Source organism: Microtus ochrogaster, chromosome 5 (genome assembly GCF_000317375.1).
Source record: "Microtus ochrogaster isolate Prairie Vole_2 chromosome 5, MicOch1.0, whole genome shotgun sequence".
In the NCBI taxonomy this organism is placed as follows: Eukaryota; Metazoa; Chordata; class Mammalia; order Rodentia; family Cricetidae; genus Microtus; species Microtus ochrogaster.
The window spans coordinates 37,002,304-37,014,968 of NC_022012.1; the positions used below are offsets into that span (position 1 = coordinate 37,002,304).

The 12,665-nt window shown below is 48.0% G+C and overlaps 1 protein-coding gene across 2 annotated transcripts in view; it reads right to left on the reverse strand.

Annotated features, from left to right (window-relative positions):
- Positions 1-12,665, reverse strand: part of Pou2f3 (POU class 2 homeobox 3) — an 86,914-nt gene that overhangs the window by 14,517 nt on the left and 59,732 nt on the right. The window contains exons 4-8 of one of the 2 annotated variants that reach the window (XM_005347152.3): positions 8,376-8,480; positions 6,503-6,605; positions 4,031-4,113; positions 943-1,125; positions 331-472 (exon numbers count right to left, since the gene is read on the reverse strand). In XM_005347152.3, the coding sequence (XP_005347209.1) occupies positions 331-472; positions 943-1,125; positions 4,031-4,113; positions 6,503-6,605; positions 8,376-8,480 (616 nt within the window). Of the gene's footprint in view, positions 1-330; positions 473-942; positions 1,126-4,030; positions 4,114-6,502; positions 6,608-8,356; positions 8,481-12,665 lie in introns of both variants that reach the window. The other variant, XM_005347151.3, reaches the window with a different exon arrangement.

Below are 12,665 nucleotides of genomic sequence, written 5' to 3' on the forward strand. Positions count from 1 at the left end.
AGAGAAGAGAAGAGAAGAGAAGAGAAGAGAAGAGAAGAGAAGAGAAGAGAAGAGAAGAGAAGAGAAGAGAAGAGAAGCAAGCTGTCCTGTTACAGAGGAGCCACATCTGCCAAAAGGCTCCCTCAGTTAAAAAAAAAAAAGACACATTTTCATCTCTGCTCACCATTCTCCTGGATTTTACCTTTTTGTTCACACCAGGCTCAAAAGGGCATAAAGGAGATTCTATGCCTTGACTTGGTCAAGCCCCGTCACACACACGCCCCTAGAATCACCCCTGTGGCGTCTCCTGGGGCCCCTTCCATGCTCATTTCTCGTTTCTCTGCCACCCACCTGCATCGTTCAGCCACTTCTCCAGCAGTGGCTTGAGTTTACACATGTTCTTGAAGCTCAGATTGAGGGCCTCGAATCGTGAGATGGTAGTCTGGCTGAAGTCATTGCCATACAGCTTCCCCATTGCCAGTCCCACATCTCCCTGCAAGGGGTATTGAGAGGGAGGAAGGTGAGGGACAGATGTGGCTGTTTTGCCTGCATTCCCTATGGCCCCAGGGCTACCACACAGACAGAGCTCTGAACCATGAAGCCCAAGTCCTCGCACCTTCCCAGGGCTTTTTCTTCTAGGATACAAAACTGGCTTATTTCTTTCCTTATGCTCTGAATGGGCCATGCCCTTGCCTGGCCTTTATTCCTGTCTCTCCCGCGTACAATGTCCTCAGTTTCGTTCCCACGAATGGGCCATGCCCTTGCCTGGCCTTTATTCCTGTCTCTCCTGCGTACAATGTCCTCAGTTTCCTTCCCACTAGCAACCTGCCCACTGTCGGCAGGGAGCAGGATGCCGTGAACGCACTCCAAACTGGTGTCAGGACACTCCTGAAGCCTGCACTTGGGAAGACCCAGCCACTGTCACAGAACCCAGTTCTTCCACCCACTGCTCCCAAAGCAAACCTGTGTGAAGCCCAGCTTAATGCGCCTCTGCTTGAAGGTCTTGGCGAACTTCTCCAGCTCCTCCAGGTCACTGGGCTCATCAGTTCCTCCGGGGCCAGGTAGATGTTTGGGCACTGGTAGATGCTGAGGGGCTTCCAGATGGGACTCTAAAGAGGATCCGGACAGCCCAGGGCGCCCAACTGCCTGATAAGGAACACAAGCTGGCGTGAGCCACAGTGTCTCAACAGCCAAGCACAGGCCTCTACGTTTGTTACTAATAGTTCACTTCCAGGGAGCATGCTGAGCCTTATTGCTGCAGTAGAGATTGGCATTTCTATGAATCTGGATCCAACACTGAATGAAGCAGGACGAGGAGGTGGCCTCTTCGGGTGTTGGTCTGTGACTCACTGACTCAGAGTAGGTGACTTCCTCTTGTTAGCTTTCCGCCATAAAAGGAACTTGGAAGGGTTGTTTGCAAGATCTAAGATCTCAGCATGGGATAAATCCCAGCACAGGACAAGGAAAAGGTTATTTGCCTGTTCTTTTCCACAGAGCAAGGTGATAGAGGTACAACAGTCACAGACTGAAGATAGTGGGGGACATCTGGAAATTCAAGATATAGTTATGAGTGTCACTTTTCCTCCTAGAGCAGATGTCTTTTCTTTTTTGCGGGGAGGGGTTTGGTTTGTTTTTTTGAGACAGGGTTTCTCTGTGGCTTTGGAGCCTGTCCAAACTAGCTCTTGGAACTAGCTCTTGTAGACCAGGCTGGCTTTGAACTCACAGAGATCTGCCTGCCTCTGCCTCCCAAGTGCTGGGATTAAAGGCGTGTGCCACCATCACCCAGCCTATACCAGTTTTCTTTAATGAGAATGTTATGAGTTTATTTTATGTATCCATTTTGGGGGGAGTGGAGAAAAGGTCTTGCTATGTCACCCAATCTGACTAGTCCTCACAATCCTCCTGCCTCTGCAATACTAGGTTTACAGATATAAACACCACCATTCCTGGAGAGGGTTAAGTTTTAATCAAAGGTGGTTTTGAAAGACTTATTTGTTTTTATTTTATGTGTTTGGGTGGTTTTGCATATACGTGTGTATATATACATGAATGCATGTATGTATGCATGCATGCATGTGTACCCATGGCCTGTGGAAGCAAGAAAGGTGTTTGATCCCCTGGAACTAGGTTACTGTGAGTCACTATGTGAATGTTGGGAATGAGCAGAATGCTGGGCCATCTCTCCGGCCCCAAGCAAAGGTTATTTATTTGTTTTAACTACTGCTATCTCAGCATAACTTGCCAGAAGATTTCTCTTCTTTAGTCTGTTTTCATAGGAAAATCTACCATTTAATTTAGGACCACGCTGCATTCACACGAGATCAAGATCATATCTAGTTTAAAACATCTATTTTTAAAAAGATTTATTTATGTGTACAGGCATTTTGTCTGTCTGTGTGTAAATGCACCCCATGTGTGCCTGCGACCCTTGGAGGCCAGAAGAGGGAATCTAATCCCCTAGGAATGGGAGTTCTTACAGATGGTTGTAAGTCTACATGTGGGTACTGGGAACCAAACCTAGGTCCTCTACAAGAACAGCAAGAGCTTTTAACCCCTGAGCCACTTCTCCAGCCATTTGATCTATCTATTACTCCACCAAGAAGGAGTGTGGTCTAGATCTGGGGGCCAGGCACTGTGTCTAGCACAGAACCGCGCACTGCCTGTGAGGACGATGAGCGGAAATCCCCTGTCTCTCCTTCCTGGTTTTCTTTTTTCCTTAGAGGAGCTTCAATCCTCTCTCCTGTTCTGCTTCCCCAGAGACAGGCATCCTTACGAGGAGGAGGAGTCAGTCTTCTAGATTGGAGTGGCTAGAGACATCACAGATGGGTCCTGTTTGGCAGGAGATGAGGATGGGAGCAGAGAGAGGCAGCCCAGACCAGATCCCCAGAGAAAAGCTCTGGTCACCCTGGAACACTCCTTTCTGTAAATTCACTTGCTTTTGAAATTGCATTTGACAAGAACTTTGAGCTACACATTCCCCTCCCCCTCCACAATCCCATCAATTGCCCAATTGCATCACTTTGATGTCCCAGACACCATTCACTTAGCCCTCTCTGTTCTCATGTCTGTGACTGTTGGTCAGTCATCCTACTTCAGGAGGACTCCTCTACTTATTTACTTATAGACAGCCAAGCTGGTTTTCAACAAGTAATTCTCTTGCCTTCGTCTCCCTGGTAGCTAGGACTACAGACAGAAACCTTGGCACCCCAAGTAGAAAGACCTTAATTGTCTTCTAATTGGACTATATGCCACAAGTCTGTTGAGTAGGTAGGTCCTGGGTATGCTCTAGGACCTCAATGTCATATAGATCAGTTTCTATAACTACGCCATTCTTGGATGCAGCCAGAAGAAAAGTGCAGCATCCAAATTAGCTGTTCCCACTTCTTTCAACCACTAGGTGGCGCTCTCCTTCTCGCTATTTTCTGTGGACGTTGGGCCTGGGAGATTTTAGACCAAGAGAAGTAATGTTACAAGACTCTGTGGTCAATTCCAGTCATCTCTTATAGGAACAAATAATGCATCTGACGTCCTGGAGACACCCTGGCATGAGGCTGGCAAGAAACAGACTTTTATTTTTTTATTTCCTAATTGACAAACAGGTGGGGTGTGTGTGTGTGATGCTCCAAAGCAAGTCGGCACAGGGCCCTCCTGTTAGACAACCTACTTGTCCCCAGCATATACCCATTGGAGAGCATAATCATTTGAAGTGGTCCTGAGGCGAGATACTGTCTTTGCTGTCCTACCCTTCTTGGGGCTTGATGGCATCTGGGTGGAACTTGGAGTGGGGTAGCTTAGCATCCTGAGTAGCAGTAGCTGGCTAAGTTCTTAGAGGGGTGAAGCCAGAACCTGACAGGACTAGAACTGTGTGCCCATGGCAGATATAAGGCCAGCAGGAGAGCCATGTTTTAGTGACAGGGAAACCTACCTCCTCAGGAGTAGCTTGGGGTTTTCCCAGATGCCAACAGGGAGAGGCCCTAAGGAGCAAGTGTCGTGCTAAAGAGGCAGGAAGTCTGAGGATCTAGAAGAAGCAGGAGGAGGGGTTGGCAGTTACCTGGGAGGCGAGGCCAGGCCCTGTCTGTGGGAGAAGTAGAGTGCTTTGTTGCTGTGGAAAGGAGAGAAGATTCGGCTGCAGACCTGAGTGACAGGGGAGGGACAAAGGAACAAACAAACAAACAAAACAAAACAAACAAAATCCAGGCCATTTGAAAGACCAGCTGGACACTGAAATCATGTTAACTGCCCCCTCCTCCTGCTCACCTCATCCAGGTCCCACAACCCACCTTAAGCCTGACTGAAAGGCCCTGTGGGCACTGCCAGGAATTGCCACATACAGGTGGAGGCCAACCAGACCCAAAGATAAACAGATGTAAACAGCAGTCCCCAAACCTGTCCTGCCTGCCTGCCTGCCTGGAGAGCTGCTATTGCTTAGGAGGGTCAGGACAGTCTCCCTGGAATCTGCCCAGAGGGGCAAGGACACAGGAATGACTACAGAGCCCTGGGGGACCAGAGTGTTTCAAACTGTCTGCAAGGGAAAGCAGCTGGGATGTTTAGGCCCACCAGATCTGTAAGAGCAGAGCAAGAAGCTGGCGCCATATTGCTCAGAAGGGCACTGGGTCATTGGTTAGAGGCTCTTAGTGACCCAGTGCCCTTAAATTCATTAAATTCATTGGAATTCACTGGTCATTAAATTCATTGGAAGGAGGCCTGAGAGCAAAGGGAAGGCCAGATGCTGGGGACTTTAAACTCCCTTTGGGCAGTGTAGACTCTACCTACATGTTACCTTGCCTAGGGATCTCCCTCTCCCTCCATCTTCAGGAAAACTGCCAAGAAAAGGCTCTGCCCGTCTGATGACTGTAATCAGTAGCTCTTGTCTTCAGATGGCCAGAGTCAGCAGTTCTCACTCCTAGCAGGGGGAGGGGAGGGCTCAAAGCAGCAAGACTGCCAGTGGGAGCAGGCCATCTCTGCCACTCAGCATAGAGGAGCTCCTTGGCATATCTGCTGTCCCCAAACTGTTCTGGGTCACTGAGGTACCACATTTGCTAGAGTTGACCTTTCTACCCCAAAGGTCAAAAGGTGAGAGAGGTCTTGGAGGAACCTTGGTCTAGGAATGAGGAAGCTGGAGTATTAATTTGCTTACACTGCATTCTGCCCAAGTACCCATCAATAATAACTTTGGGGTGCAGAGCTTTATTTTCTTATTTTTGTAGCAGAAGAAACAAACTTGTAGAGATTATGTAAGTTTTCTAGAGAAGCATAGCCAGTATTTTTTTTAAGAGTTTCTCTGACTTCAAATTTAGTCTGTTTTTCTGTCTCCTCCATTGTATATGATATGCCAATGCCTGTGAATTCTGTACCTAGGCCATGTTCACGTCACTTGGAGTCATCTAGAAATAAACTGAACCAATGCTTATCTTCTCTTTCCTAGTCCAGGAGTATGATGGGTGTCAGTTAGCCAAAATAAACACACAGATGTGTTCCCGTTCATCCTAGCGCTAGTCTGAGACTCCTGGCAAGCTAAGCATAAGGCCTGTGTCTTAGGCAGGTAACCGGAGTGGAGAACAGTTACCTGGACTTCCAAATTCTCCTCTAGAGTATGAGCTATGGAGAGCTTATACTTCCAAAAGCATTTTCAGCCCTGTTTGGCAGTGGTGAGTGGAAAGACAAGTGCAGTCATCTAGAACATGGGTCTTAGACTCTTTTGGAACTTTCTAGTAGGTCCACCAGCATGCAATAGGGCTATCAATAGCACAGGTTTACTCTGAGGAATAAGCCAGGAAAACAACTCAACAGACTCCCGGGCATGTTAAGCAATGATACTTAGTGTTATTAAAGCTCTGATGTGTTTGCTCAGAGCTCGGGAGTAATTTCCCTGCCAAAGACAACCAGACCTATTTTCTGTAGCCTGTGGGAGGCACTGCTGTTCCATCCAGACAGAATCATAGCCAGGCCAATGGGAGGGGAAAGGCTCAAAGCAAGCCAGACTTCCAAAGGAATCCCTGGGAGCTAGCTGCTTCTTCCTTGTGTCACCTCCACCCCACCCCCACGCCCACCATCCTGCACCTTTAGAGCGGTTCCTATGAAAATGAAGTCTCAGCAAGAGCCAGAGCAGAGAGTGAAACAAGGAAGATAAAGAATCTGGAGCCCCCCGCCCCCCGTACCCACCCGTAGGAACCCCTTCCTAGGGTCCCAGGAAAGAAAGCTGGTCTTTTTCAGACAGGATTTCATATAGCCCAGTCTGTCTTCACACTTGCTGTAGAGCCAAGGATCAGCCTCCTGCCTCCACTTACATGTGTGCTGGGATTAAAGGTGCCACTAGATTTGGTTTTATGTAATGCTGGGGCTCAAACCCAGGGCGTCCTGGATGCTAGGTAAACTTTCTCTCAGATGAGAGCTATTCCCAGCCCCAAGTAAGTTTTCATACCAGAGGGGTGAGCAATTTCTCTACCTACCCCCCCATGTCCAGTAAGCAGCAACAGTCCTTTCTAGACTCAGGCAATGACTGTACAAAGCCCAGGGTGCTTACCTTGCTGTCCAGGTGGGGTCTGGGAAAGCAGGAACTGGGATACAGACTGTAAGTGGCCAGGGACTAGCACAAGCTGCTGGAGTGGATGGAGAGAAGCCATGTCCTGTAGGTGGGGAGATGCCCAGATGTTATAGAGCCTACAGTCGGGGAACCTGAAGCCTGTTGACCTACAGCTCCAGTAGTGCCTGGGATTGCAAACTCTGGGAGGTTGTGGGCAGCGTCCTTGCTTCATGTTGCCATGCGTCCTCAACACATGGCACACAGTAGCTAGACATTGCTACTATTGCTGGCGTTGCTCCTGCAACCCACCGAGCAGTCCCTGAAGCATACAGTTACTTAACTCTGTCCTAATGTTTTTGTTTGTCCTGACTCCCAGTTGCAGGTGCCCTGAGGACCTACAGTAGGCATTACCCATGTTACCCAGGCTTATCTAGAAATGGTAGCAATCCCAACTGTACATTTTCTTAAACCGTCATGTCACTCGATTATGCTCAAAGCCACTCTTCAATTATTTCTTGTACCCGAGTCTTTCTAGAAAGTACTAGAAGATGGGGCAAAACTATGAGTTATTTTGTTGTTGTTTTATTTGAGACAAGGTCTCGCTCTCTATCAAGAAAGGCTGCAAACTCACTGCATAGGCCAGGGGGTCCTTGAATTTGCAGCTATTCCTTCTGTCTCAACTTGGCAAGCACTGGGGTTACAGGCATACACTTCCATGCCTGACTTTGTTGTTTTGTTTTGAGACAGGGTCTCTTATTATGTAATGCTAGTTGGCCTGGAGTGTTCTCCATAGTCCAGGCTGGCCTTGAACTCACAGAGATCCACCTGCCTCTGTCTCCTGAGTACTGGGATTAAAGCTGTGCACCATCAAGCTCTGCCCCAGGCTTAGTTTTTAATATTAAACAGAACGTTCATCGCTCTAAGCTTCCCTCACCGCCTCAAGACATACACATGGTGAACCCAGCATCTGGGGGTTCCAGATCCCACAGACCTGAGACCTATGGCATACACACTTGACACACCTCAAAGAATGAAGGAGGTGACACATGCCAGTCGCAGGAATGGCTCAGAAAGTAGATCTTTCTTCCCTAGATGAACCACAAGATCCCCTGGAAACTTCTATGCTACTGGGCTGAGGCTCACTGCTCTCCAGACACAAGCCCTCCTCGCTAGTTTGGCTTTGTCATATAATCTTTTTTTTTTTTTTTTTTGGTTTTTCGAGACAGGGTTTCTCTGTGGCTTTGGAGCCTGTCCTGGAACTAGCTCTGTAGACCAGGCTGGTCTCGAACTCACAGAGATCCGCCTGCCTCTGCCTCCCGAGTGCTGGGATTAAAGGCGTAAAAACTTTATTTTTTTTTAATATTTATTTATTTATTATGTATACAATATTCTGTCTGTGTGTATGACCACAGGCCAGAAGAGGGCACCAGACCTCATTCCAGATGGTTGTGAGCCACCATGTGGTTGCTGGGAATTGAACTCAGGACCTTTTGAAGAGCAGGCAATGCTCTTAACCTCTGAGCCATCTCTCCAGCCCTGTCATATAATCTTGATGGAGGCCGAGTGTGCCCACTGGTGACAGAGAGGGTCTGTCACTACTCAGCATTAATCACCGGAGGCCCTCAGTGTTGCGACATAGCTATTGGATCCTTTTTGTCAAGACTAGCTTTTGGTACTGCAAAAGCAGTGACATGTCCCTTTGTGTCCATCACCAGGTCTCACTTCTGCAAAGGCCTCCTTTGCTTGTAATGGGGGCTCCTTGAATGAATTCACAGGGTATTAAGTATAGAGAGCCAACATTTTGCAGAGGGGCTGGAACAGATTCATCAACCTAGAATGTATAGCAGGGTCCATGGCACAGGCTGGCACCTACCCCAGACATTTGGTTTCCAGGCATCATGGCGGGCCCTTGGCTCAGGTGGCATGGCCTGTGGGAAAGGGTCTGCTGTAGAGAGTCACCCAGATCCTCTGTCTTAATCTGCAATAGAGGCAGAAGGAGAAGGTGAGTCCTGGACACCCCCAGCTGACAGAAACAGCACTGTGAAGGCTAAACAGGAGATGAGTGACAAGTCTGGAAAGAAAGTGGGTAGCTCAGAATCCCCTGGGCTGAAGGCATGGATGGGTCCCAAGAGGATTGATTCTACAGGACCAGTCTGCAAAGCGGACCAGTCTACCAGCAGCACCACCTTGCTGCTGTGTCAGCACACAGTACTTTTCCTCCTTGGAATGAGAAAAACCAGGGTAGCATAGTGACTTCTAAAAAGAAAAGAAAGCTTAGACCTGCTCACCCTTTTAGTATGATGACTTTTAGTGGGTAAAGCACTTGCTCCCAGGGCTGATGATCTGACCTCCATATGTGTGGCACATGTATACACATACGCACGCACGCGTGCACACACACACACAATAAATGTAACTTAAAAGTTTGTAATGAGAAAGCTAACCAGGGATGGTGGTGCATTCTTGTGACGCCAGTGCTTAGGAGGCCGAGGCAGGAGGACTGCCATGAGTTTAAGGCCAGTCTGGGCTACATAGTGAGTTTTGGGGCTTATATAAGAATTCTTGCCAAGGCTGGAGAGATGGCTCAGTGGTTAAGAGCACTGACTGCTCTTCCAAAGGACCTGGGTTCAATTCCCAGCACCCACATAGCAGTTCACAACTGTCTATAACTCCAAGATCTGAGACCCTCACACAGACATACATACAGGCAAGACACCAATGCACATAAAATAAAAATAAACAAATTATTTTAAAATACAGAAGAATTCTTGCCTTGGGGAGATATAAATACTGTCTGTCTTCTACTTATAAGGCCTCAACAACAAACCAAATATGATTCCACCAAAGTGCATTCTGGGAAAGCAGTGAGTTTAACAGGTTTACTTACAGAGCATGAGGAGGGGCACATACAGGAGAATAAGGGACCCCAAAGCAGCCATACTGGAAAATCTTTACCCAGCACTGATGACGACTTCCCCACCCCTCCATAGAGTACCCCCTCCAGTTAATTGTCTGTGGTCTATACACACATAATGGGGTCAGAATTACGACAATTGGCCAGAAGGTACAGAGGGAATGACAGGGATCTTGGGGGAAGGTCTAATGACCCTTCTCACCCCTACTATGTGGGAACATCAACAGTCAACAGCCTGATCTGGGGGGTCTCTTCTAAACAGTCCCAGCTGTTCTGATGACAACAATGGCTGTCATGACTCAAGGATTAGCTTGGAGGACAATATGACCCTGTCACAAACAAACAAAAACTACAAAAACAAAACCCGAAACCAAAAAATAATCTTCAGTGCCCAGGTGTAGTGCGTACACTGCGATCTCAGCAATTGGGAGGGTGAGGCAGGAGGATCATATTTGAACTCAACCTGGGTGTACACAAAATCAACCAACCAAAACAAACACAGGAACACACAAAAGCTTACTAGAGCAAATGTTTATAAATCCTTTGCTTTTCCACCACTATCAGAATTTCCTTTGAGATGACTAAGATTCTAAATGGTATCCTTAAAACTCCCCACCTCAAAAGAGCAAAACACATGACAACCTTGACTTGATCTCCAAAGTTTGCTCTTTATTTCTGTATCAGTTCCCATCCGGGAAGCCCAGAAGCCTGAAAGCTGCAGGTCAGGGGACTCCGTCTCCTCATCCCTCCTTTCACCTTCCCCATGCCAACTGCATCTGCTGAGGCCCGCTGGGTCGGCATGGTTTTGGTGACAGGGTGGCAGTCTCCCTACGAGCAGAGACGTGTCCTCCATACCGTAGCCTGAGGAACCTTTGGTGGTTTCCAGTTCTTTCCAGTCTCTACCCCCCTTCCATGACACAAGAACCACCCACTCCTGGGTTTCCCAGGAATCCCTGAGAAAGGCAGGAAGTACTGCGCTTATGCCCCCCCCCCCACTCCTAAACAATTACTCTCTCGCAAAATTTCAGGAAGTCCACTGGGAGGGGAGCCAAGTGACTTTGAGTGTATGCAATATATCGAGGAATGCAGAATCTACACCGCCCCTCAAGAAACTTTGGTGGGACCTTCTGAAATAGACCAGCTGATTTTCTTGACCGATAAAACTCTGGCGCATAAAAGATGCTGGCTTAGAATGTTGTCTCAGCCTACACTGGGAATGTGACTAACCCAAGCAAAAGCTGAGAGTCTGAGTTAGACAGATGGGGCATGCTGGCTGCTAGAGGATGAGGCAGGAGCATCTCCAGGATGAGGTTTGTCTAGGCCACATAGGAGATCCTGCCTCAGAAAACAAACAACAAAAATAAACAAACAAACAAATAAATAAATGTATGAACTGAGATTAACATCTGAGCCTGTGCTGAATCCCTATGGAAAATGGATTTTGATCACTAAGGAAAGGATTCTCATTGGCTGACAGAGGAAGGGGCAAATAGCGGGAATCTAAAGAATATTGTTTGATTAAAAGACAATAATGGGACCAGAGATATAACTCTGTGGTTAAGAGCACTTGTTGCTCTTCCAGACGACAAGCACCCACATCAGGAGGCTCACCTGTACCTCCAGCTACAGGGGACCCAATGCAGCCTTCTGGCCTACAAGGGTACCTACACACATATGTATACACATATGTATCAGTAAGCAAATCTTGAAAAATAAATAAATCTACTATTTAAAATAAGACAAAACCTATTCATGAGGAAAACCCTGGACACCAGGCAAGGTGGACCCTGTTTCTCATCATAACCCCGACTCTAACTTCCTATGTGATCTTGAGCAATAGGAGACTTGGTTTATTGGCCACCTGTTACATGTTCCTATGTGGTTTTCTCCCTCTTGGCTCTAAAAGGGAATAGCCAACTCTAGTCACGTGCACACATGGTGGACTAGGTAGTCCAGTGACTACCAAGAGACCCCAGAGAAGCCCTGGGCAGACAGCTTGAAGAAAGAGCTGGCTTTTCCAAGCAGGCTTTGCAAATCACTGCCTACACAGAGAAAGATTATTCTGGAACCTTGAAGCAATAGGGAGGAAGGAAAAGAAATGGGTTTGTAGCACTACGCAGACAGAGCAGAGCGGTTCTGAGAACTCAAAAGGCATGGCCTACAGAGTTCCCCTCCCAGCAGCCCCTTAGCTCTCCCATTACACTTGGTACCTCCATCTCAGAGGTGCTGACACCGGCTTCCATTACCGTCCTTAGAGTCTCCACATTGAAATATTTGCTAGCAGGTTTTTAAAGACTAGAAAACCAAAACCCACCACCACCAAAGCAAATTTCGGTCTGCTCTGAAAGCCCCTTTGGCCAGCCTTCCTGCCGTATCTCTCTGCTGTCTACTACCTTTCTGCCATCAGGCACCCCCGTGCCAGAGAGGATGAGGAGGCAGGATGGAGGAAGGGGGACAGAAGGAGAGCACGGAAACCTGGAGGAGAAATCACACCGGTTGAACCACCCCGGGCAGCCTGGCATAGTTCCAGCGCACAGGCAAGTGGCGGGTTCCTTTCCAGGCTCATTATGCTCGAAAGGGAGAGATAAGCTATGACGGAGCGCAGAAGCATGCGCTTTGCCTCCAACCTGGGCGCTATCTGTTAGGATCGCTGCCAGGTCTTCCTGCAATGCTCAAGTTCAGAAACCAGCACCACCACAAAAGAAAAGGCACCCTTTCATCTGCCTCCTAGATCGATGCCCCCACACTCTCCTGTTTGGGGGGGGGGGGAGGCACACGCACCTCCCAGTTCAACAAACAAAATACCTGGCTGTCGAACCCTCTCAAGCTGTGGGTTGGGGCTTCTTGGTAACTTTCTATGTTACTCTTCTGAGATTAATTGGTCTCGTTTTGATTCACCGATCTTTTTAGTCATTCATTTTCCTACAATTCCCCAACCCCTGGGGTAGAAGTGCCGAGTGTAGTTCCCAAAGCAGACAGCCCTAAGCAAATAAAAAGACACAGGAAACCAGGCATAGTGGCACACCTCCAGTCCCAGCAGGGAGGCAGAGACAGGCACAGCCCCGAGTTCAAGGCCAGCCTGATGTACACAGAGCCAGTTCCAGGAGAGCCAGGGTTACACAAAGAAACCCTTTCTTGAGAAACCTTTCTTCCCTGGTATGGGAAGCTGGTATACAGACAACTACTGCCTCCAGCATGTTTTTTTTTTTTTTTTTTTTGTGGGAAGACGGCATACGAGATTAAGCATGG